This window comes from Trichoderma breve, chromosome 2 (assembly GCF_028502605.1).
Source record: "Trichoderma breve strain T069 chromosome 2, whole genome shotgun sequence".
In the NCBI taxonomy this organism is placed as follows: Eukaryota; Fungi; Ascomycota; class Sordariomycetes; order Hypocreales; family Hypocreaceae; genus Trichoderma; species Trichoderma breve.
The window spans coordinates 5,583,273-5,604,182 of record NC_079233.1 but is presented as its reverse complement, the minus strand read 5'-3'; the positions used below and the strand labels follow the sequence as shown (position 1 = coordinate 5,604,182).

General features: G+C 49.9%; 9 protein-coding genes across 9 annotated transcripts; 3 read left to right on the top strand and 6 right to left on the bottom strand.

Moving 5' to 3' along the window:
• Positions 1-290: 290 nt before the first annotated feature.
• T069G_03914 (hypoxia induced protein conserved region domain-containing protein) lies at positions 291-1,061 on the bottom strand (the record flags this gene model as incomplete). The annotated part of the gene is made up of 3 exons (XM_056171124.1): positions 291-808; positions 880-950; positions 1,006-1,061. The coding sequence occupies 3 exons, from the start codon at positions 1,059-1,061 to the stop codon at positions 291-293; spliced, it is 645 nt and encodes a 214-aa protein (XP_056032016.1).
• A 601-nt stretch (positions 1,062-1,662) lies between these two features.
• Positions 1,663-3,437, top strand: T069G_03913 (zinc finger, ZZ type domain-containing protein; the record flags this gene model as incomplete). The annotated part of the gene is made up of 2 exons (XM_056171123.1): positions 1,663-3,310; positions 3,382-3,437. The coding sequence occupies 2 exons, from the start codon at positions 1,663-1,665 to the stop codon at positions 3,435-3,437; spliced, it is 1,704 nt and encodes a 567-aa protein (XP_056032015.1).
• Positions 3,438-5,025: 1,588 nt separating this feature from the next.
• On the top strand, positions 5,026-6,924 carry T069G_03912 (uncharacterized protein; the record flags this gene model as incomplete). The annotated part of the gene is made up of 4 exons (XM_056171122.1): positions 5,026-5,251; positions 5,366-5,426; positions 5,487-5,921; positions 6,099-6,924. 4 exons carry the CDS (start codon positions 5,026-5,028, stop codon positions 6,922-6,924), a joined length of 1,548 nt encoding a protein of 515 aa, XP_056032014.1.
• A 347-nt stretch (positions 6,925-7,271) lies between these two features.
• On the bottom strand, positions 7,272-8,084 carry T069G_03911 (VIT family domain-containing protein; the record flags this gene model as incomplete). Its single annotated transcript, XM_056171121.1, has 1 exon — positions 7,272-8,084. The coding sequence occupies one exon, from the start codon at positions 8,082-8,084 to the stop codon at positions 7,272-7,274; it is 813 nt and encodes a 270-aa protein (XP_056032013.1).
• An 886-nt stretch (positions 8,085-8,970) lies between these two features.
• On the bottom strand, positions 8,971-9,663 carry T069G_03910 (metal binding domain of ada domain-containing protein; the record flags this gene model as incomplete). The annotated part of the gene is made up of 1 exon (XM_056171120.1): positions 8,971-9,663. The coding sequence occupies one exon, from the start codon at positions 9,661-9,663 to the stop codon at positions 8,971-8,973; it is 693 nt and encodes a 230-aa protein (XP_056032012.1).
• A 565-nt stretch (positions 9,664-10,228) lies between these two features.
• Positions 10,229-11,618, bottom strand: T069G_03909 (mannosyltransferase (PIG-M) domain-containing protein; the record flags this gene model as incomplete). Its single annotated transcript, XM_056171119.1, has 3 exons — positions 10,229-10,504; positions 10,562-10,820; positions 10,903-11,618. 3 exons carry the CDS (start codon positions 11,616-11,618, stop codon positions 10,229-10,231), a joined length of 1,251 nt encoding a protein of 416 aa, XP_056032011.1.
• A 525-nt stretch (positions 11,619-12,143) lies between these two features.
• Positions 12,144-13,061, top strand: T069G_03908 (translin family domain-containing protein; the record flags this gene model as incomplete). The annotated part of the gene is made up of 3 exons (XM_056171118.1): positions 12,144-12,325; positions 12,398-12,415; positions 12,488-13,061. The coding sequence occupies 3 exons, from the start codon at positions 12,144-12,146 to the stop codon at positions 13,059-13,061; spliced, it is 774 nt and encodes a 257-aa protein (XP_056032010.1).
• A 743-nt stretch (positions 13,062-13,804) lies between these two features.
• Positions 13,805-15,592, bottom strand: T069G_03907 (alpha/beta hydrolase family domain-containing protein; the record flags this gene model as incomplete). Its single annotated transcript, XM_056171117.1, has 3 exons — positions 13,805-14,998; positions 15,055-15,315; positions 15,380-15,592. The coding sequence occupies 3 exons, from the start codon at positions 15,590-15,592 to the stop codon at positions 13,805-13,807; spliced, it is 1,668 nt and encodes a 555-aa protein (XP_056032009.1).
• Positions 15,593-16,727: 1,135 nt separating this feature from the next.
• On the bottom strand, positions 16,728-18,599 carry T069G_03906 (uncharacterized protein; the record flags this gene model as incomplete). Its single annotated transcript, XM_056171116.1, has 2 exons — positions 16,728-16,987; positions 17,045-18,599. The coding sequence occupies 2 exons, from the start codon at positions 18,597-18,599 to the stop codon at positions 16,728-16,730; spliced, it is 1,815 nt and encodes a 604-aa protein (XP_056032008.1).
• Between the last annotated feature and the right edge of the window lie 2,311 nt (positions 18,600-20,910).

Sequence of the window (20,910 nt, the reverse complement as noted above, 5' to 3'; positions counted from 1 at the left end):
ACGGCATGATGTCGATGATTTTGTTTCTTGTTTGCTGGCGCTTGATGCGATGTATAAGATTCCCATTTGATCTGCAATAGATGCCAATGGCAGCATATAGAACACAAAGAATGATACCTGGTGCAGCCGCCAAAGCTGTTTCTTTCATTTTGGGGTGTAAAACCAGAGTAGGGGTGATTCGTCATCCCCCCTGTTTAAAACTATCGTACATGCTCAAACAATTTTTGAGAAAGGGATTTATACATATTTCTTCTCCCCTCCAAGTCGTCTGGCCGTCAACAGAGGACGGTTCATTTCTTGGAGTCATCATCCTTCTTCGATCCATAGAGTTCGCCCAGCGCGCCGAGGGAGCTTTTTGGGTTCTCTTTCCTCGCCTTCTTCTCCGATAGAGATCCTTCAGCGGCTAGAGCCTCCGCCGCAGCATTTTCACCCTTTGACCACAAACCCATCTTGCCCAAGACGCCTCCGGTGCCTTGCGTCTGCGCTTCAGCAGCAGGAGCGGCTCCTGTTTGTTCTGCTTGTCTCTGCTTTATTGCCGCCCTCATCGCCTTGTCCTCTTCGTCGCGGACCTCGAGCTCGTGGATCCATCTCTGGCGCTTCTCCTCTGAATCTCGTTCCTCCTTGAGCTTGCGCAGCTCCTTTGACTTTTCACGATCCTTGTTGTAGTACATGCTTCCTGCGACCATGGCGATGACGGTGAAGCCCTGGGCGGCGACACGGGCGCGGAACATTTTGTTTGCTTGCCTGGAGTCGCCTCTTCTGAGGGCGCGGTAGGCATTGACGAAGGCGAAGACGGTCAGACCGATTCCTGTTGCGCGCGGGTTAGCCAATGGTCCGATGCTGGTTTGCGATTATCATTGAGGGGGATTGGGGCTTCACCGAGAGGCACGAGGGGTTCCTCCTTGAGCTTGCGCTTGACCTTTTGCATCGGACCCTCATTGTAGAGCTCCCTGAAGCTGCATGTTAGCTGATTTGTTGCCTTTTGAGTGTGTGGGATAAACGCACTGGTCGTCAAAGGACGAGGGCATCTGCCCGGTGAATTCCGGCGGCCGACCTGCCATGATTGGCGAAAGAATAGCAAAGATGTGGTGAAGATGGATAGGCGTATTCAACGAAACAGCTTCCAATAATATTTTGAAGCTGCGTTAAAATCCAATCAATCCAGCAGAAACAAAAGCTATATATCCGGACTCAAGTTTTGTCGATGACCACACGACTGGAAAACCGCACCATGGCCCCTCCACATGCGTCAAGGGTCGTAACTTTCGGATCGGTCGCCGACGCTTTGATAGGTGGGATGCCAGCGCTAACCCGCTTTGCTTAAAGAGCTATGGGGACCGCTAGAGCCTCTGTGGCTGGAGTCTTGTAAACATCCAATGTGTTGCAGCTGCGACTGATTTCTAACACGGCATCGTTTTCTGCCTGCTACACACAACCTTGAACTCTTGAGAAACTCAGCAAGCTTGACACAACGTCCTGGCTGGTGCTACCTGCCGCAATCGCGCATTCAAGTGAGAGCGGCTCTCATCCCTCAGCTGCCGCGCTCGTGCCAGTATCCGTTCAACTGCCGCTTGTCCTCGACCATCTTGGACCATCCATCGTTGCCACAGCGAAGCATCCGCCCTCTTCCAAGCTGGTGGCCACGATGCTACAACAATAGCCATGTGGCTTTCGACTCCATCGGTCGAGTCTCTGACTCGTCCGCGAATCGCCGTTGCTCTCGTTTCGGCCATCGCCACAGCTTCGATCGGATATTATGCCTACCAGAACCGCATCAACGCTGCGCAAGAGGCTGTCCTGCCCGGTGGCGGCCTCCACAGAAGCAACGCCATCCGCCGTAGCCGACGACGATCTCGCGGACATAGACCGAGCTCGAGCTCTTCCTCTTCAGATGTCCCCGGCGACGAAAACGCCGAAATCGCCGACAATGCTGAAAACCAAGACGTCCCGGTCGCCCAGCCTGTAGGTGATGGCGAGACCGTTGTAGATGCCAATAATGATGAATGGTGGAACGATCCTAACAACTACCCTCCCCAGCAGCGAGCTGGCCACAATATCGTCAGTCTTTTGTTCCGCGTCTCGGAGGATAATGCCAAACGAAATGGCTGTGTCCACAGAGGATGTCAGTGTAATTCATGTGGCATGGTTCCCATTCGAGGTGTTCGCTACCGATGTGCCAATTGTGCCGACTTTGACCTCTGCGAGACGTGCGAATCCCAAGGCGTACACATCAAGACACACATCTTTTACAAAATCCGGATACCTGCACCCCCGTTCGGTCCCAGGCAGATGCAGCCAGTGTGGTACACAGGAGATCCTGACAGTTGTAGGCGTAATCTGCCTAGACCTCTGATCACGAAGCTCACAAGGGAAACGGGATTCGAACGGCCGGAACTCGAGGCATTCTGGGAACAGTGGACGTTCATGGCAAATACTGAATGGAGAGATGATCCCAGTGATCTTGGCATAGCCATGGATCGCAAGACGTTTGAGCGATGCCTTGTACCGACGGGTGGCTCGCGCCATGCCTCTCCAAATTTAATTCACGACCGGATGTTTGCCTTTTATGACGACAACAAAGATGATCTAATTGGGTTTTCCGAATTTCTACGTGGCTTATCCTATCGCAAACGGAAAGACAAGCTGAGGAAAGTCTTTGATGGATACGACCTTGACAGTGACGGCTACGTTGACAGGCGTGACTTCCTTCGCATGTTCCGGGCGTATTATGTCTTATACAAGCAAATGCACAAAGATATCTTAGACGGTCTTGAAGATCAGCTTCTTGCTAGTTCCGAGGCTCAACAGTTAGTCGCTAGTCGTCAGCCCCTGAGCAGTCTGTTCGGACGTGAAGGACGAGTTCCGACAGCCGATGGTCCTCTGGCATTTAGCGGCAAGAATTTTTATCCCGATGGCCACGTTGAGCTGGAGCCCGGAATGGAGGAGGCCGTTGTGCGCGACAGCAGCGACACAGCAGACCGAGATGATATTCTGACCAACCTCTTTGCTTACGACACTGACCCGTATTCACGTCGACGGATGCCACCCACTGATGATGTTGACACCAACTGGCGTACGGTCCGCACCCTCACTACCAATGATGTTGACCGATCATACTTTTTGGCTTTGATGCACCCGCCTGCTACCCTCGATGAGCTGCCCGGAGCAGTCGCGGGTAACAATGAGCCTGACGATAACGCAACCGACGAGACATCGGAAGACGGAACAACGGACGACAAGGAAGCAGATGAGGATCAGGATCACGATAACCCCGAATCTTCCGGATCGCAACGGCACGACTCCTTTACTAGTATTTTCCGGACCGATAGAAACCCCACCGAAAGTGAAATCAGAGCAAGCTATGTATCCCACTATCGCCAGCATGGTCCCAGAATGACAAAGCGACGTCAAGACTTGGCTCGACGACAACTCCATGAACGGTGGAAGAGGAGACACTTCTACCTGGACGAAGAAGAAGGTGGAGAGGCACCATCGCAATGGGAAGACGAAGAAGACATCCTTGAGACATCTGGCATCATGGGCGAAAGCTCAAAAGGAGCCAGCCCTCATCGCACGTCAACACACTCACGCTCCAGTTCCAAGGTCAGATTTGCAGAAGATGCCAGCGATTCAGAATCTGGGTCCAACAGCTCGGAGTCTTATGCAAGCCGGCCTGGACGCTCTACGTCCTTCACAAGCCAGCCGGAACGCTGGGCGGGGTTGGGAATTCCTGTTGCCGAAAAAGATGCCGGCAAGGAGATCCTATACCAGGTCACACAACAAGCGTTCAATGAGCTTCTCGACATTATCTTTAAGCAAGCTGAGGACCTCGCGGTCCAAGCAGCCGCAACTAAGGAGCAACGAATAAAGTACAAGGCTGCCATCGATGCTGTAAGTCTAGCGGATGAAAAGGCGGAAACCGGCAATGGCAGCCAGCAGGAAGATGTAACAATCTACACAGAGGCGTCTCCTAGAAATAAGACGCTCCAGGAACTCCTAGAAGAATCGGGATACATGCTCGACCAACAGGAGCCTAGGAATGCTGTGGAGATCAGTATCGTTGAGGAAATCCTGCGAGAAGACCCTGCTGGTGAAGCTGTTGAGCACTCTTCGGATCAGGGCGAGAGCGAGACTGAATCCGAGTCTGAGCCTCAGCACGAAACCGAAGACGAATACCGTGACCCTACCTTGCCACAGTTCCGCCCGAACAGCGATCTACCAGTCCCTGTAAGCCAGTCACCATCTTCCTCCAAGCGCAAGGACAAGGAGCCCTCTAAGGAGGAGACCAGACCGGCCTCGGCCAAGCCATCAGCTGCAAAAAAGATGTCAAGTGAGCCATCGCCCAAAACTTTGCGGCGGTGGAAGAAGTTGAACTTGGCCGAGCAGCAAGGAGCTGAGCGAGGAGGTTGGGGCAGACTCAACTTTGCAGAGTTTGAGGAAATTTACAAGAACCAGGAGCACCAGGGAAACAGATTGGATTATCTCGGCAGCTGGATAGACTTTTGCATCCCTTAGTCATGGAAAAAGCTCCCCAAATTTGCTCGTATAGTAGTTTTGGAATTATCTAATGAGTAGATTCTCTTCCTTCAGCACCCGCCACTGGGGAGGCAATCCCGAGGTATTGGGTATTTTTTTTCTACGGGTTGCCTGTATATTAGAATCATCAGCGATGCCAATTTAGGATATCAGCGGATAACATGAATACAACATTATGAAGATAGTAGTTCTTTTCTCTGAGCCAATAGCACGACCGCTCATCTTTTCTGCTCAAGTGAGTCAGGACGCTCCTTTCTTTGCTTCTCCAAGCCACTTGCAACAAATTCAAAGGAGGAAGGTTCACAGGACTCGATATTGTGATCTAATCTCAGCCTATTACACGCTTTGTAGTATTAACATATTTCCTCAGATCACCAACCTCAAGCATCGCCACTCAGACTTATTTACTTGCTCACCTCCTTTCATACGCTCATTCAAAACCTACGCAAGTCATCCTATCAAACAGCACACCGCTGCAAACAAGCGAAAATGGCTGAACCAAACCCGCCGTCAAGAGAGCGCCAACGCCTACAGGCCCAATTTGCAAGGGACGAACGAACGATTTTCACGCAAATCAGAGCGTTTTTTCGTGCTCCTGCAACGATCGACTCTTTACTCGTCATAAATGTGATGTCGAAGCTCTTTATGCTGTCCGCCATCACATTCATTTGGGCGCGGACGAGGCCGTTGGGTTCGGTTGGCCGAAATGTTTTAGGTGGGCAGTCCCCTTGCTTTCGTTTGCTTGCGGTGGTTCTCTGAAAGCAAAAGTCCGATCAAAGTTGACTGTGCCTTTCTCTATCTCCCTGTCTAACTTTTGCTGTCTCTGTAGCGTTCCTTACCGTGAGCGACATTGGTATTACGCAGTTTTTATGGGAATTCAATGATCTCCAGTTTGTGTTTCCGTTATCCATGTTGTCAGGTATAAGAGCTGATGCTGATGTTTTTGGCAGATCTTGGCGACTCGCTCCTCCCCAGAATGATGATGTGGCTATTCAGACCGAGCCTGAGAGCATTGAGATGACAAGAGTTGTGGTACAACCAGATGCTGTTGCACTGCCGTCTTCGGAATTCGTGGGAGTGAGGAGTCTACGAGCTATCGAGGCGAGAAACCGACGTCTGAGGGCTGCAGTACAAAGCGATGGTCCTCCTGCGCTGCCTTCTTTCGAATTCGAGAGGGCGAGACCACGACCTGTCGGGCAGAGCAATCTACATCCAAGGGTTGACGAGGGCACTGGCGTTAGCCAGGCAGGACCAAGAGTTTCCTTCCAGCTACCTGTGGAAACTGTGAGGTATCTATATGCTAATGCGGATGTGGATGTGGAAGTTGCTTCTTCACCGCCCTCTCTCGACTCTGAGACAACTCCAAAACCTCCGGATACTGAAGTGTCAGTGGATGATCCTTCGATGTCCTCTCTCGTGTTCGGTGCAGTCACAGCGATATCAGAGGATGCCTAGGAAGCAGACTCTTCTTCAGACCCTTCTCTCAAGGCCGGTATAGCTTTAACCCGACCGAAGCCTACAAAAGCAAAATATTTGGTTTTGGGGCCTTCTCTCACATCTAGCACAGCTACAACTCAGTCACAGGCTGGAGAGGAGACGGTTTCTACTCTAGAGCCATCTCGCAGGTCTAGCATAGCTACAACAATAGCGGAACCTGCAGAAGAAAGATATTCTACTTCAGAGCCTTCTCGACCGTCTAGCATGGCTACGACAATACCGGGAGCTCCAGGAGAATGGTGTTCTACTTCGGGGCCCTCTCGGAGGTCTAGTTTAGCTACAACGATACCAGAGGTGGCAGAGGTTGCAGAGGTAAAAGATTCTGCTTCGGAGTCTTCCTTCGAATCCACAGCTACAACGCTACCGGAGATTGCAGAAGAAGAAGATTTTGCTTCAGAGCTTTCTCTCAAGCTTGGTAAAGCTGCAACACTACCAGAGACTGAAGAAAATAAAGATTCTGCTTTGGAGTCTTCTCCCAAGTCCGATATAGCTGCAACACTACCAAAGATTGAAGAAAAGAAAGATTCTGCTTTGGAGAATTCTCTCAAGTCCGATGTAGCTGCAATATTACGAAAGGTTGGGGAGGGAAAAGATCTTGCTTCGCTGTTTTCTCAGAAACTTGACACGGTCGTGACGGAACAAGAAGTTGAAGAGGAAAGTCCACGTGGAAGCAGTGTACGCAATTTCTGGGGCAAGGTCAAAGGCTTGAGGAAGAGCAGTGGCCAGAAGCAAAATAATGACCAGAATCAGGGCAACAACCGGAACAATGGCCGTGGCTGGAACAATGTCAATGATTCTGGCCAGAGTGACAGTAACCCAGACTGGGACATTGTCAAGGAGAACCGCCACCTTTTGAAGAACGATGCGTCCGTAGATTCTTCTGATGACTGAGCAATCTACACGAAGAAGGGGGGTTTTCTCGGAGATTTGTCTCTGCCGGCGAGGCTATTTTCTGATAAATGCTCCTCTTCTGTGTGTATATAGCGAAACATGAGGATGAATATGGTAGCACAGCGGATGAATTATACAGCGTAAGTAGTTGTCAAATAGTAGAGTTATCATTCATTATTCATGCAATAAGCTGCTTCATCTCTTGGTGGAACAGATTTTGTACTAATTATACCCCAAACGCCAGCGTGATGATTCTTGTTTTTCCCTCTCACACGCTCCCAATCCTACCAACGCCATTATGTGTGAATGAATCCCTGAATAATATTACAAATAACCAAATTCACACCTTATACATCTGTTCTGTCCAACGCTTTGACAAGGATGTAGCTCGTTCCAGCAGCCAAGACGCCTATTATCAGCGTTTGGATAGCGCCCCATAGACCAGCTTTGTGATTCCTAATCGCGACATAGTTCTTGACGTATCCAAAGCCCAGGAGGATGACGACTGTGACAGCAATAGAGACGAAGAGTGCGTCGGCAACCTTGTCCATGACGAAGTAAGGAATCATGGGGATCAGCCCGCCAACGAAGTAGCTCAGGCCCATGGTGACGCCGGAGATCCACGCGCGGTGAATGTTTGGCTTCTCGAGGCGCAGCGAAAAGTCCATGCGGAAGCGAATCCACTGCTCGCGGCTCTTGCACAGCTCCTCGACGAGCGGTGCGGCGGCCTCGCGGGAGACGTTGTACTTTTCCAGGATGCAGAAGATGTCGTCGCGCTGCTCCTGGGGCAGGGAGCAGCCGGCCTGTGTGAGCTGGCGCTTCTCCTCGGAGTCGTAGTGGTCGCGCTCGGTGACGGCGGCGAGGTAGGCGCCCAGGCCCATGCTGATCATTCCCGAGAAGAGCTCGGCCATGCCGCCCATGATGACGAGCTTTGTGCTGCCGAGGGAGGAGAGGCCGGCTGTGAGGGCGAAGGGGACGGTGAGGCCGTCTGAGAAGCCAATGATGACGTCGCGGAGGACGTCTGTGAGGTCCATGCTTGAGGAGACGGATGAGGTTATTGAGGATGAGTCGGGCTGGGTTAGGTATTTGGTGTCCCAGGGCTGCTCTATGGCGGGCTCTCTGGGTAATAGAGGTGATGATTCTGAAGGTTGCTGAGACATGGTGTTTTGTGGTTTTTTTTCTTCTCTTATATGTTGTAGTGGTTGTTGTTTCGTTGTAGAAGACGCCTCAATTGTTTAAAAGTCCGGTTGGTGAAGATAGTTCCTCAAAGTGATTGAGATGGTAGCTGTGAAGAGCAATGGCTAGGCAGGGCGATGTGAAGTAGAGCTGAGCGTGTGTGTGAAGGCGAGCAGGAGATATTTATTATTATCATGAGATCTGGGTTCGTGAGATCGAGGCGGCCCCTAAGAGATCGGTAGTTGCGTATTTATGGAGCTCCCTTCGCATTCCGCCCGCAGGCCGAACCAATCGCTGAGCTTGTAATTTGAAATCGCCGCCTCGGAGCTATCTGGAAAGGATTGAAGCGGTCGAGCTTTGGCCTGAATTGCTGCTGAAGCTCTTCAATCTCACTGAACATGAGCGAGACGGGATTCTCAGCCAGGGAGCGCGAGCCAATCAGCGTTGAGGGTTTAGTCAGCGACGAGTAACCAATTGCCCGATCGGGAAGTGACAACGCTTCCAAGGCGGGCCCTTGTACCTCCGCTCTCCGTCAGTTGTGAATTGTGTACGAGATGGAAATGAATCCCCTTGTCGTACCAAGCTTCTTTTGTTTTCTTCCTTTTCTCTTCTTCATCTCTTTTATAAGGGATCAAGGGGGGCGAAGGAATCTCGGGGAAATGACGTCTGACTAAGTCCCTCGTAGACCGAGCTGGAGGATTTCGTCACATGTGCTGCGGCGTGAATATGCCGTCCGCAAATCGCCACCCGCAGTCCAACTCCGAACCCCGAGAGTATATGGGCTCATACTTGCTCGCGATGTCCGTTGCATAACAGCCAATGCCGGGATGTGTATTTCATGAAGGATTGATGCTTCGTCAGCTGTCGCAATTACTTTGTTGGCAAATTCTCCGGCCACACCAAGATATCGTCCAAAGTGAAAAGCGGGCAAGCATTCGAGGCTGGCACTTCTGCGCAATCGGCTTTCGGGTCGAGGGCCAAGGGGTCGTTGAGAAATCCAAAGTCGAAGTCCATGTCGTCGAGTTGGACCAGGTCGAGCTGATCTGTCCAGCTCAATCCACTCTCACTCCCAGTCCCGGGACTCAAGCTGGCGGCCATGTCTCGTAGTGTCTTCAAGTATTCCACGGGTGTGATGCCCACGCACTTCTTGAAGACGCGGTGGAAATGCCACTTGGACAAACCCGTCTTCTTCGCCATTTGACTCAGGCTCATCTTCATCTCCCCCATATCCCGGTTCCCGTCGCTGACAGCCTGTTGATGCCGCACAAAAGCCCGGATCTTTTGCACTGCTTCCTCCTCAGGCATCAGGCCCAACACCTCGGGCTTACATCGCTTGCAGGCTCTAAAGCCGTTCTGCTTGGCCTCCTCTCCCGAGACGTAGAAGCGCACATTTGCACGGCGAGCCAGCCTAGCTTTGCAGGTTGGACGGCAGAAGACCTTTGTGGTGCGGACTCCGTAGACAAAGAAGCCGTCGGCATCGGGATCGCGTGACTGGACAGCTTGCCATTTTGAGTCGTCGTCCAGGAAGAGGGGAATAGGAATACCCATGGCTGGCAGACCCATGATTGCTGGTATTATGCGCGTTTAGTTGTTGCTGTTGGCTGTAGGCGTAACTCGTAGCTCAAGGCAAGATGGAGGATATAATAATAATTGCTATCTTGCTGAAGCTTGCAATTTCTGCTATGAGGCAATCGAATTGGCCATCTTGACGCCAAGCCGGGCAGATCACAGCATTTAAGTACTCGCGATGCTGTGAAATTAAACGTTGCGACGTTGTTGCGACTTCGTCCGTCGTGAGCAATGAAAAAATGGAGCTTGCTTTTAATATGACCAATGGGGTTGGGTCAAATAAATGGGGCCGCAAAGTGCCGGACATGGCGATAGCTTAAGCTTGCTGAGGCTGGCCAGGATGATGGAATCTTTGGTTGCTCTATAATTGCTCCAGATATTGATTAAACAACTGATCTCGGAGAAAGGCTTTTTTTTCGTCCAGAATATGCCAGATTGATGAAATATTCTCCTGCGATGACGTCGTAACGTTTTTTACCACGCTCATTGGCACTTGATGATTGAAGATTGCGCATTCTCAAAAATGACGCTTGTTTTAGCTACTTCTACTAAGCTATATTTACATCACATGCACCTTTTGAATATTCCTCTCTGCCCCATCGCCGATAATTATGCCCAATATCCAGCAATTGATGAGGAAAAAGGCCAATGAGGCCAGCCACATGCCAGGGAAGAAGGTACTGACCCCTAGAAATTCTAGCTCATACCCTTGCTGTAGCCAAGCGGCCTGGCCCAAAACCCAAAGCAAAAGCGCCGTGATGCCGCGGCTAGGGACACGAAGCATAGATGATCCGGGAAGGTAGAGAGGTAGGAAGATCATGTACCATAGGAAATACTATACAAGACTGTGAGTTGACTAGTACACGAAATGGAGGTCTTGAGCCCAGCTTACCTGTGAGGTGCAAACTTTGTTAAAGGTGACAAAGGCAAAAGTCTGCGCCATCATGGACGTGGCAAGATCCTTCTTGGCAATGACAAAGGGTATAAAGAGGCATGAGAGGAGCAATTGGGGCAGGAATGCATGGAGGGAGCTGGACGATGGGTCGGCGGATGCGAGATAGAGGAAGATGTTGTAAGGCGAGAAGTTGTGGCGATGATCAATGCGAGTGACGTGATGGAAGTAAGAGTGGGTGAGGAATGGGGTGCCGTAACTGTAACATAGCTGATTAGCGGGAGATGGACGAGTATGTGGTGGTTTGAAAGATAAGGTGGGAATAATTGGAGGAGACGCACATATAATACATGAGGACGTTGAGTCCCATAAATGTCGATAAGCTGATGAGGGTGAGTTTTATCCTTTGGGGGGAGAGGAACTTGATTACAGCGTCAACAATTGAAGCCGGTGATTTAGATACTCCCTTGCCCAGATGCTCATCATCCATCCACCAGATAATCGCGGGAGCATAAATAAAGGGGTAAATCTTGAAATGAACGCTCAACCCCAAGATGAAGCCCGCCACTCCAATCCTCTTCCCTTCCACAGCCCACAACAAGGCCATTGTCAAAACGCCCAGCAAGCCCTCGGAGCTGCCTCTGGTGCTGATAGTCGCCACCATGGGATTCCAAAGCCATATTGCGGCAAATGCACCGGCTCTCTCGGCGCTCATGCCCCTCTGCTTCCTTAGCACCCTGACGATCAACCATCCGGCAAGCAGGTCTGCCAGAGCAAAGACGACCTTGCCAAAGGAGAAGAGATGCGGCTTGGCGGTGGGAACTAGCATCCATGCGAGGAGTGGCGTGTACCGGTATGTCTCTCTGGAATACGGACTGAGGCCATTGGAGACGTAGCGCGCGGCATCTGTGAAGACGAGATAGTCGATGTCCGTGTATTTGACGGCAGAGTGGGCGTCTTGCCAGGTGCCGTAGAGGAGAAGAACGAGGCGGAGGATGGCAGCAATTGAGAAGAGGGGAGCCGGACGGAGTAACGAGGAGACAATTGAAGAAGACATGATTGCGAAGGTTGCTGGTTGCTTTGGATATAAAGATGGCGATGAGATAGACGGCTCTAAGGACAGCGTGTTGCGATGGATGGTGGATTGGTGTCCGGGCTCATGGTTCCAGGTCTGGGCCGTCCAAATCAGACCAAGCCGAGCGAAAATCAATGAGAATCAAGGCTGTATTCAGTTTCTTTGAGAATCTTCGTCTCTCTCAAGAGTGGATGGAGGAGGAAGATTCAGAGCCTGAGGTAGCTGTGATATGAGGATAAGCTGGCGTCGGTACATGACCTCAAACTGGAGCTCTAGCTCTTATGGGGCTCTGACCTCACACGCTGCAATTGTGGTTTTTTAGTGGCTGCTTGGGGACAGGCCGCGTCTCCACTCTCAACCACTCTAGCAATGGCAAGGCAAACTTGAAGCTTTGGGTACACATGCCATCAGTCAAACCGCCAGAAAAGACCCTCCATTGACCAACAACACAACAGGCATTAATTCGCCATATTATATTTCCTTCTTCGCATATAAAACTACCAAGACATGGCTGGGGGCGTCAAGAGAGACCGCGATGGCAATGCTCGTGCTAAGCCCACGCAGGATTTGCCGCGGGGCAGGTTCCATTCCATGTTTGAAAACTTCCGAGATGAGCTGGACGAGCATTACGATCGCAGGGAGCGCGTCATCAAGGTGTCTAGAGACGTGACGGCACAGAGCAAGAAGATGTCAGTAAATTCATGTCTGAGAATATGATGTTAATCATTACTTGCTCCGTTTACTAACCGTCTTCCCTATAGCATTTTCACATTACAAAGGTATCATCACCATCATAAATCTCACTTCAATGCTAGATTCAAGTAGCAGTGGCTCATTTTCTTTCATTACAGAGTTAGAGAACTCAACAAAGATTTCCCCAAAGGGATACAGCAGGACGTTGATACACGCCTTGGCGAAATCTCAAAGCTCCTCTCAACCATCACCGCTGACGTGCAGTCCATCAACCGCTATCGCTACGGCTATTCCATGAAGTGCTTGGAGGAGCTCGTCGAGGCACTCTCCTTCGCACACTACCTACGGCATCAGAAGGTCATCACGCTAGAAGAGACGCAGGCAGCCACTCCCGCCGACGTTGTGCTGACGCCGCATGACTATATGTATGGCCTGTTTGACCTGTTTGGAGAGCTGATGCGGTTTGCAACGGTCACGACGGCACAATCGGGTGAGCTGGTTGGTGATTACGACAGAAACATTCTTAGTGACATACAGGAGCTTGGCTGCGCGTTTGAGCTGCTGCCTCAGATCCCGACCAAGGATTTTCGTAACAAGATGGAGGTTATGCGGCAGAGCATCAACAAGGTCGAGAAGCTGGGCTATGGTCTTGTCGTAAGGGGCAGTGAACGGCCTAAGGGGTGGGTTCCTGACATGAAAGATGACGATCCCCGACCTTCATCGCCTGTGTGAGGAAAATGAGGTGTTCGGGTTTTGTCTTGTTGATGTTTTGTTGCCTGGTCCCGTTGGAGGCCATCTCTACATTATCAGAATGATGAATTCTTTTTCATGGCGGCTTTTTCTCCTCTTTACTTTCTACTTTGTTTTTTATGAACAAATACGTATTCAAAGCTCATCTTCTCTCATGTGGGAATCATCGTTGGTGGACACTTTGGAAGATACGGATTATGTTGAAATTAGTGACCGATCATTAGCGCTCAACAATGGGATCATCTACCACACAACAAATTTTTATATAATACGCTGCTCTGCACTCAACAAGGTTGTGTGTCTCGAGAGAGGCCATTTTATTTACGTCTTTACGACCAAATTTGAGATATCCAAACTCTCTTGACTGGCCTTGTTAGAGTGGTTCATGGGCATCCTCTGTCACTTCATCATCTCTTTAATATCCGATACTCATAAGATTGGGATGATAGATGTCTACTCCTATTCCTAATCGCCATAACCTGATATGTTCCCGAAACCGATACTGCGCAATAATAGCCCATGTGATAGAAAAAAAGAATCGACCCAAGCAAAGTAAGATCAAATCCATCTGAAAACCATCTGAAAAGAAGTACGTGTCCCCAAAACGCCAATAACCCATAGTCAAATACCCATCGAACTCAGATCCCATTCTTAGCATTTCTGTGCCTCCTTAAATTGCTCCATGTAGATTTTCTCCAGGTAAAATTCGTCTGTCGCTTGTGCCTCTAAAGGGCAGGCAATTCATCTTGTGGTGCCGGGAAATCAATTAGTTCGGCAAAAAGAGCATCCTCGTTCAGAAGAAGTGGCTCATCACATTCTGGACTGGGGTAGCTTGCATTGTACTGAAGCAACAGCGCTGGTTGGATGTACTGTGGCTCCACAGAAAGAGAAGCAAGAGTTGAACTCTCTGTGGTTTGAGCCTGGGGGGATTGAAGACCAGTGTTAGCGTCCAAGCGCTTTGTAGCAGGCAAATTATCGTCGCCATCATCATCTCGACCTCGAGGACGTTTCAACGACGTTTCTTGCGTAGCTTCAAAGGCCTCCACAGCTTGAGGAGGCGCTTTGTCGTGGCCTTGCTCCTGGCTCTGCTCCTGGCCCTGCTCTTGATTCTGCTCCTGATTTTGTTTTTCGTCTTGGTCATGGATTTGGCTGATATCAATAACCGCGTAAGATTCAGGCTTGTATTCACCAGGCATCCCGGTCCAACCAGCCACCATAGCAGCAATCTCATCGCTGTTCGTCTCTAAGAACATCAAGTGCCCGTTTCCAGTGACTCCAAACTGTGCCAGATCGAAGTGATCCACCGAGACACCAGCCTGTCTCATGAACATCACGGTAGCCCAGTCAAACATCCTATGAGAGCTCGCCTCAGCAGTGAAAACAGCGTGATCCATCTGTTTAAGCTGAACCAGCTGTGGTACAGATTCTTGTCCATACTTGAGTGGCGCATCCTTTGTGGGAACCACGCATCCTGGCACGTATTTCTGGGCCATATAGCAACCCGAGTTGTTGGGATGTTGGCGGACTTCGAGATCCAGAGCAGGGCCCTGAGGTGGCTCTTTTGCCGGCGGGTTGAAGGTCAAAGGAACATCCGCAAGCCCGTACTTTCGCATGCTATCGTCTCTGCTCAGCCACGAGCTGTACTTTCGGCCCCCATGGTGGTTAATGTGAGCCTTGGCAGCAGGTGGTCCAGCCGGCTCGATTGCAACCACCTTGGCAACCATTTCCGGCATCGCATCGGCGGCAAGCCAGGCCGCTGTACATCCAGCTCCTTGTCCAATCAAGATTGCTTTTCCGATGGCCTTGAGAAGACTGCAGAGGCCATTTTGAGCAAGCTTTTGACGGACCGCTTTTTGCAGAAAGAGAACTTGTTGAGACTTCATATACTCGTCAAAGGCCGGGTCACCACGCTGGCCAGTCTGCTGTGCTGTTAGATAAATTGACTCCAAGCCTCTGAAGTTGGGACAAAACTCACTCCGGGCCACTTGTTGTGCAGACCAGCAGTTGGCCATGCGGCAGTGCCTCCAACGATGTTCCTCTCGGGAGCAGTAAGTTGATTCTCAACGCTCTTCTCGCTCATCTTCTGTTCAGCATCCATGAAGTCGGAACAAAGATCGAAATCATTCGGTATGTAGGACTGGCCGCTGCCCGGCAAGTCAACGACATACACGCGACAGCCTCTCTTGAGGAAAAAGGCAGCCCAGCCCGGGCTACCATCGGGCTTTGTGAACCAAACCTATATTGGAACATGTCAGTGCCCAAGATCATATCAACGGTTTATTAAGTACTTAATGACTTACGATGCCATGGTGAAAATCACCGTGGATCAGGACGACGGGATCCCTATGGCGGACCACCATGGGCTCCAGGCACTCAACATACATCTGGGCGACCTTATCGTCTTTGCCAGGCCACTTTGCCGGCACCTTGAAGCTTGTTCTGATACAAGGTTCCCCATCTATAAAGCAACCAGTTGGCTCGGGATAAGGCCTCGTAGCCATCATGAGCGCCATGGTTACCAGAATAGATGGCGTGGTTGGAGGCTTGGAAGAGAGAGGGGAAAATGAGGAGGAGAGAGAAGAGAGAAGGAGAAGGAAAGTTGTAGAACTATTTAAAGGGCATTTATAGGTGCACGCACGGAGGCGTGCGGCCAAAGTGTTTGCAGCTGGCGTTAGGCGGTGATGGCGAGATTCTGCCCGAGGGCGATCTTGATATAAGTTAGCATCGTTTTGCGGAATTCTGTATTGATGGCTTGATGGGTCTTGGGGGGAGTAGCTATCCGGCATATCACATTATACAATGAAATGAGGAGGTATCAGATGAGTATCTTCTTGATACCAGATAGTAAAGAAGAGTAGAGATAGTATAGAAGAGTGGTGATACTAGAAAACATGGAACAACGACTAGGACGACAATATCCAGCTCATTGCGGTCAGGCTGCAGCTTCACTTCATATTCTGCACAATCACCAAAGTTAGCACATGAATGACCTAAGAACCAGTGTCAAGTGCATCACAAGAAGCATTCCGCAAGACCTCAGCAAGTAAGAGACATCTGTAGGTCACCATATAAAACGAATGTAGTTGCGTCAGGCCATTGGTAGCATAAATCTCAAATATTTCATTACGGGTATCTCAACCTTACTTCACCCAGATATATCTCAATCTCATTGCAGAGCCCCCATCTCCCTCCTCCGTGCTTTGCCAACCCCCCCAGAATTACCCTACCAAAGCAAAATGCTAAGCAACAATAACATCAAAACCAACTGCAGCCCTGAACCCCATATATCCATGATTACTGAGTTTAACAAACCAACTCCGAGCTGTGTTTCGCATTATTTGACTGTCCCAGGGTATGAAAAATCAAGAAGTAGAAAAATCGCGGGACGAAAACTTGAGAACCCAGATCCCATAACCCTCGCTTCGTGCTGTGTGATAAAAGAGTTGCAAACGCCTTAAAAATAGAAGAAGAGATGACATTTCTGTTTGCCTTTCCGCCAATGTATTTGTTCCATAAATGGTTTTTGATAGTTTTTCGGTTTGTTTTTTGTGTTCCATTGGAATAAAAGTGAGAAAATACTTGCTCAATATTCCCAGTGCAAGTGGCTTTTGATATGATCTCTCCAGCTGACAAAATTTCATCACGTAGTTACTGAATGGTAATTCGAGTGGCAAGTGATCGATAATTAGACAGTTTAAGAGAGGTGATGCGTGGTCTAGATGGCTCAGGCGCGATAATCATCCGGCCATCTTTGCTGTAGACAATGTTTCCAAAGGTATCGCTCAATCCGGGAAATGTGGTATTAGGTCGAACCCTATTCATTTCAGTGATGATGTAGTCACTCCAGACCCCAGTGCATTTCCCATTCTGCATGAGGAAATACGGGTTCAACGGTGGCAACACGGAATCTAGCCCTGATATTAGCAGTTGCCTTTGGTGAGAAATGACAGGCCGGTTAAACAAACCTAGATCAACAAATCGAATCCTCAAGTACTCGATCCCCTTGAACTTATCCATCGATCGGACCGCAGAAACAACAAGCTTCTCAAACGCCTCGATAAATGCCATATCCTGGATTCCAGAGCCGGAGTCGTGAAAGCTGAAGGACTGACGACAGCAATTCTTGACGGTGATATCAATGGATTTGAGCTTCGTCGTCAGGGGATCGGCTAATCGCATTGCTGCATCAAAGAAGTGGTGGCAAACACGACCAGTGTAAGCAAAGTGCTCCAACGATGGTAAGACTCGGGCCATGCTGGCACAGAGGTGAGCCTTTTGTGCCACTTTGTAGTAAAAAGCTGGCATCACCCCTTCTCGTCGATAATCGCTTTCCATGCAGAGTGAAAGATTTGTAACGTGGCTTGGTAAGAGCGGCAGGAAATCTGAGGCTGTGATATAACTCTTAGATTTCGGCTTGCTGTAAGATCCCTGCCACTCTTCCAGATTAGGCAATGCCTCCATGAGGATTCTGAAGTCATCGCCATCCCTCATCAAATTCCACTGGCCTTTGGTTACCAAAGTGGTCACCGAGCTTAGAGGAAGAAGTTGCCGATCCTCCGCTGCCAAGCCCGGTATCCTCATGTCAAAGTGAACCACTCGGGGAGCCTTGCGTCGTTCCCCACCTTCCAGAGTGAGTACTTTGGTCTCGGGAAGCGCGGCGGCAACGAATTGAAACACTTGCTCAAGGGTACAGTTGTTCCCCGGCAATGTGTATGTGGCATTGGTCAGCCCATCTGTCGTTACGGTGGGTAATGTGAGAGTGTTCGACAACGCCAACGGTCCGTATGTCGGTTGGAAAACGGGAAACCAAATCTCAATGTGCTTGATATACGACGAAAGATGGGGTCGTTCAACCAAAAAGTCCATAGCATTGTTGATGGAATCAAGCGTCGCCTTGAGCTTGATGTGCCGGAATAGCCTCTGCTGGACCAAGACACTCCATACACGGTTGACCAGAGCTAATGCAGTGAGCTCCCGCCTCCGCGAATGGCGAAGTGCCGTGCTCCACCCCCTAGTCAAACTGGAAATCCTCATTGTGCTTCTCGACGTAGCAGACACGCAGTATCCGAATATGTGATCGAGAATCGCCTCATGGACTTCGGTGGGAAGTTGTTCGAAATGCCGCGCAGGCGGACTTGCGGCCGCAGCGTCAACGGATTCGGTCGACGACTCGTCCCAGCCACTGGCGTCGGGGCAGGACTCTGAATCCCCCAGGCAGCAGATTTGCGGGCTTCGAGTTTCGGGATGTGGGAACGGCGTACTACTGGGCCGCGCGGGCGGAACAAAAGACGTGCTCTTGGCCATCTGGAAAGATGGGCTTGACGGGCCGGGAGAAACGGGACTCGAGGTAGTGTTGAGAAATGTCGCTACCATGGATGTGGTCATGAGCGAGGAGAAACTGCCGTCGTCGGAGTCGTCCGGCCGCATCTCGACATCCTCCTGACATTCAACGACCCTCTCGTCCAGATCCATCCTCAGACTGCGAACGCTCTTTGCGTCGTCACAGTTTGCGACATCCATGGCTTCCCCCATGCTGCGTAGACCTATTCAAATTGTTGATTGGTAGTTCGACGAAGACGACAAGACACGCATTTCACGGCGAAGGATGGTTGGATGATGAGGCGTCGTCAGCCGTTTTTTTCCAGTCGGCAGTCAATTTCCAGGCTTAGTTCGTGGGCAGCCGTACGCCCCCAAGCAATGCCTAAGGAGGAAACGTCTTCACAGGGCTCGTGGTGTCCCTTCGGGCGACGGTGGAAGCAGATGGAGAGATGTTGCACAGAATGGGCGCAGATACAGGTTCAGGTTCAGTTTGGGTGGCCCGGCGAGATGAGATTTGCTGGCACTTTACGCGACGCCCACCCGGTCTCGTGCTCGCGTGCCGATACGGAGATTGCAAGCGACAGAGGGGGCGGTGCAGGAACAAGAAGGGCCAGACGATGGAGGATGGAAGAGTCTCTTGTCTCGCCTGGACAGGAATGCAACAGGGTGGCCACGAGCTGAAGAATGACAGATTCGCAGCGGAGACGTAGCCAACGGGCCAGAAGGGCGAAAAAGACAGAAAACACTGTAGACTGCGGCACTGCAAGGAGAGGGAAGGAAAACCGACGTACAAAAGTGCTTGGTAAGGGAAGGGAAAAAATTGAAATGAGGAGGCAACTTAATGGGCATCAAAACCCGTCAGACGACGGATGGCGCTCAGTGGCTGTTAAGGCACGTCCGGGGAATTGCATGCAGCTCCAAAATGACGATTAGGCGGCAAGCCACTAAAATAACGCCAACCACCACACGAAAGAAAAAAGGTCGGGTTCATTCATATTTTTTTTTTTCTTTTTCTTTTTTTGCTTTTGCGCCGTATTGCGTGTTGCGCTGAGCCAATCTCTTCGTTTGCCAAGGATTGATTGGCTCTTGAAAGACATTTCATTTGCAAGTAAAATTACCCCACCTCAATATTATGCCGCCCAAGACAAAAGTCATTGCTCTCCAAGACAACAGCTGGGAGAGAATAAGACATCAGATTCGATTCACTGTGCTCAGTTTCTCTTGCTCACCCTCGTGACAAATATCTCCTCCATCTCAACGAGTACCTTGGGTAAATAGGACATGGCACATCAAATCATAATAGGCATTGATTCATACACCATGGGTACTTGAACCGACCAGTCTCATACCGTACCTAAGCACGCCTCCATCTTCCAATTTCCCGTCATTTGGCCAGATGCACTCCGCCTTGTGGATTTTCCGTTGGTGACTTCAAGGCCTTCCGTATAACTGTCGGGAACACCGTTGGTCAACACGAGCTAGAACTGCCCAAAGGTCGGGTGATATTCAGTAAGCAGTCAAATCGTGATTAGAGCGCCATCTGCCCTTTGGCTCCATGTTTAATTACTGAATTTCCGACGTCTCGGTAGCTCGCATACACTAGGACGGGCCAATTTCAGTGCTCCACTTTGCTAGTAGTTGATGGGAGCCTCAATGTGCCGTGCATCAACGGAACAAATCGAAGTTGATGAGGAAAGAAAAACAAAGAAAATTCATCCTAAAAATGCAGAGTGCAATCTCTCTATTTGTATGATTGTAAGCGCGCGTGTGAATCTGATGACACTTCTAGATATCTGCATCGAGGTTGGCAAATACACGTATTCGCCAGTTGATGTCGACATGTGATATCATTATTCAATTTTGACAGGGCTGGGGCAATCTACGTAAAAGCCACGAAGACCAACACAACGGATTCACTAACTGCTTCCTCGCTTGTCAGAGATATGACTGGCAATATTTCAACAGGTAGTATATAGAGCTATTCCACATTGCCTCAATGAATATGCAAACTTAATCGCCATCTCGAGATACAGGGTAGGTTAATATGATTACAGAGATTTTACCAAACTACTTCCTTTTTGACAGGCATATGGTGGGTGGAACAAAGGTCGAGTACACACAGTTGGCTATCCGGTAGTGGGTAAACTGAAATACAGTGATTAACCAGCAGCCAGGTTTCCTGAGAACTGTTTAGAGAACATTGAACTCAAGAGCCGTCTTTCAATGTTGAAGGGTGCATATACCTGATATACTACTACGTAATCTCAACTGACAAAAGGGTAACCATGATAGTGTACTGGTAGACAATATATACTAACAGACCGTAGCAGCATATAGAAAATTGTGACTGCCTAGTCGCTACCTAAGTTATCTTACGATTTTATCCTTCCATACGTACTCCGTACATGTGCCGAATGCGGTGCACCAACGTCGATACCATGCTGAATACGCGTATCTACAAGAAGCAACTCCTACGACCAACGGCAGCAGGGGTTTCATATCCAACGACTAC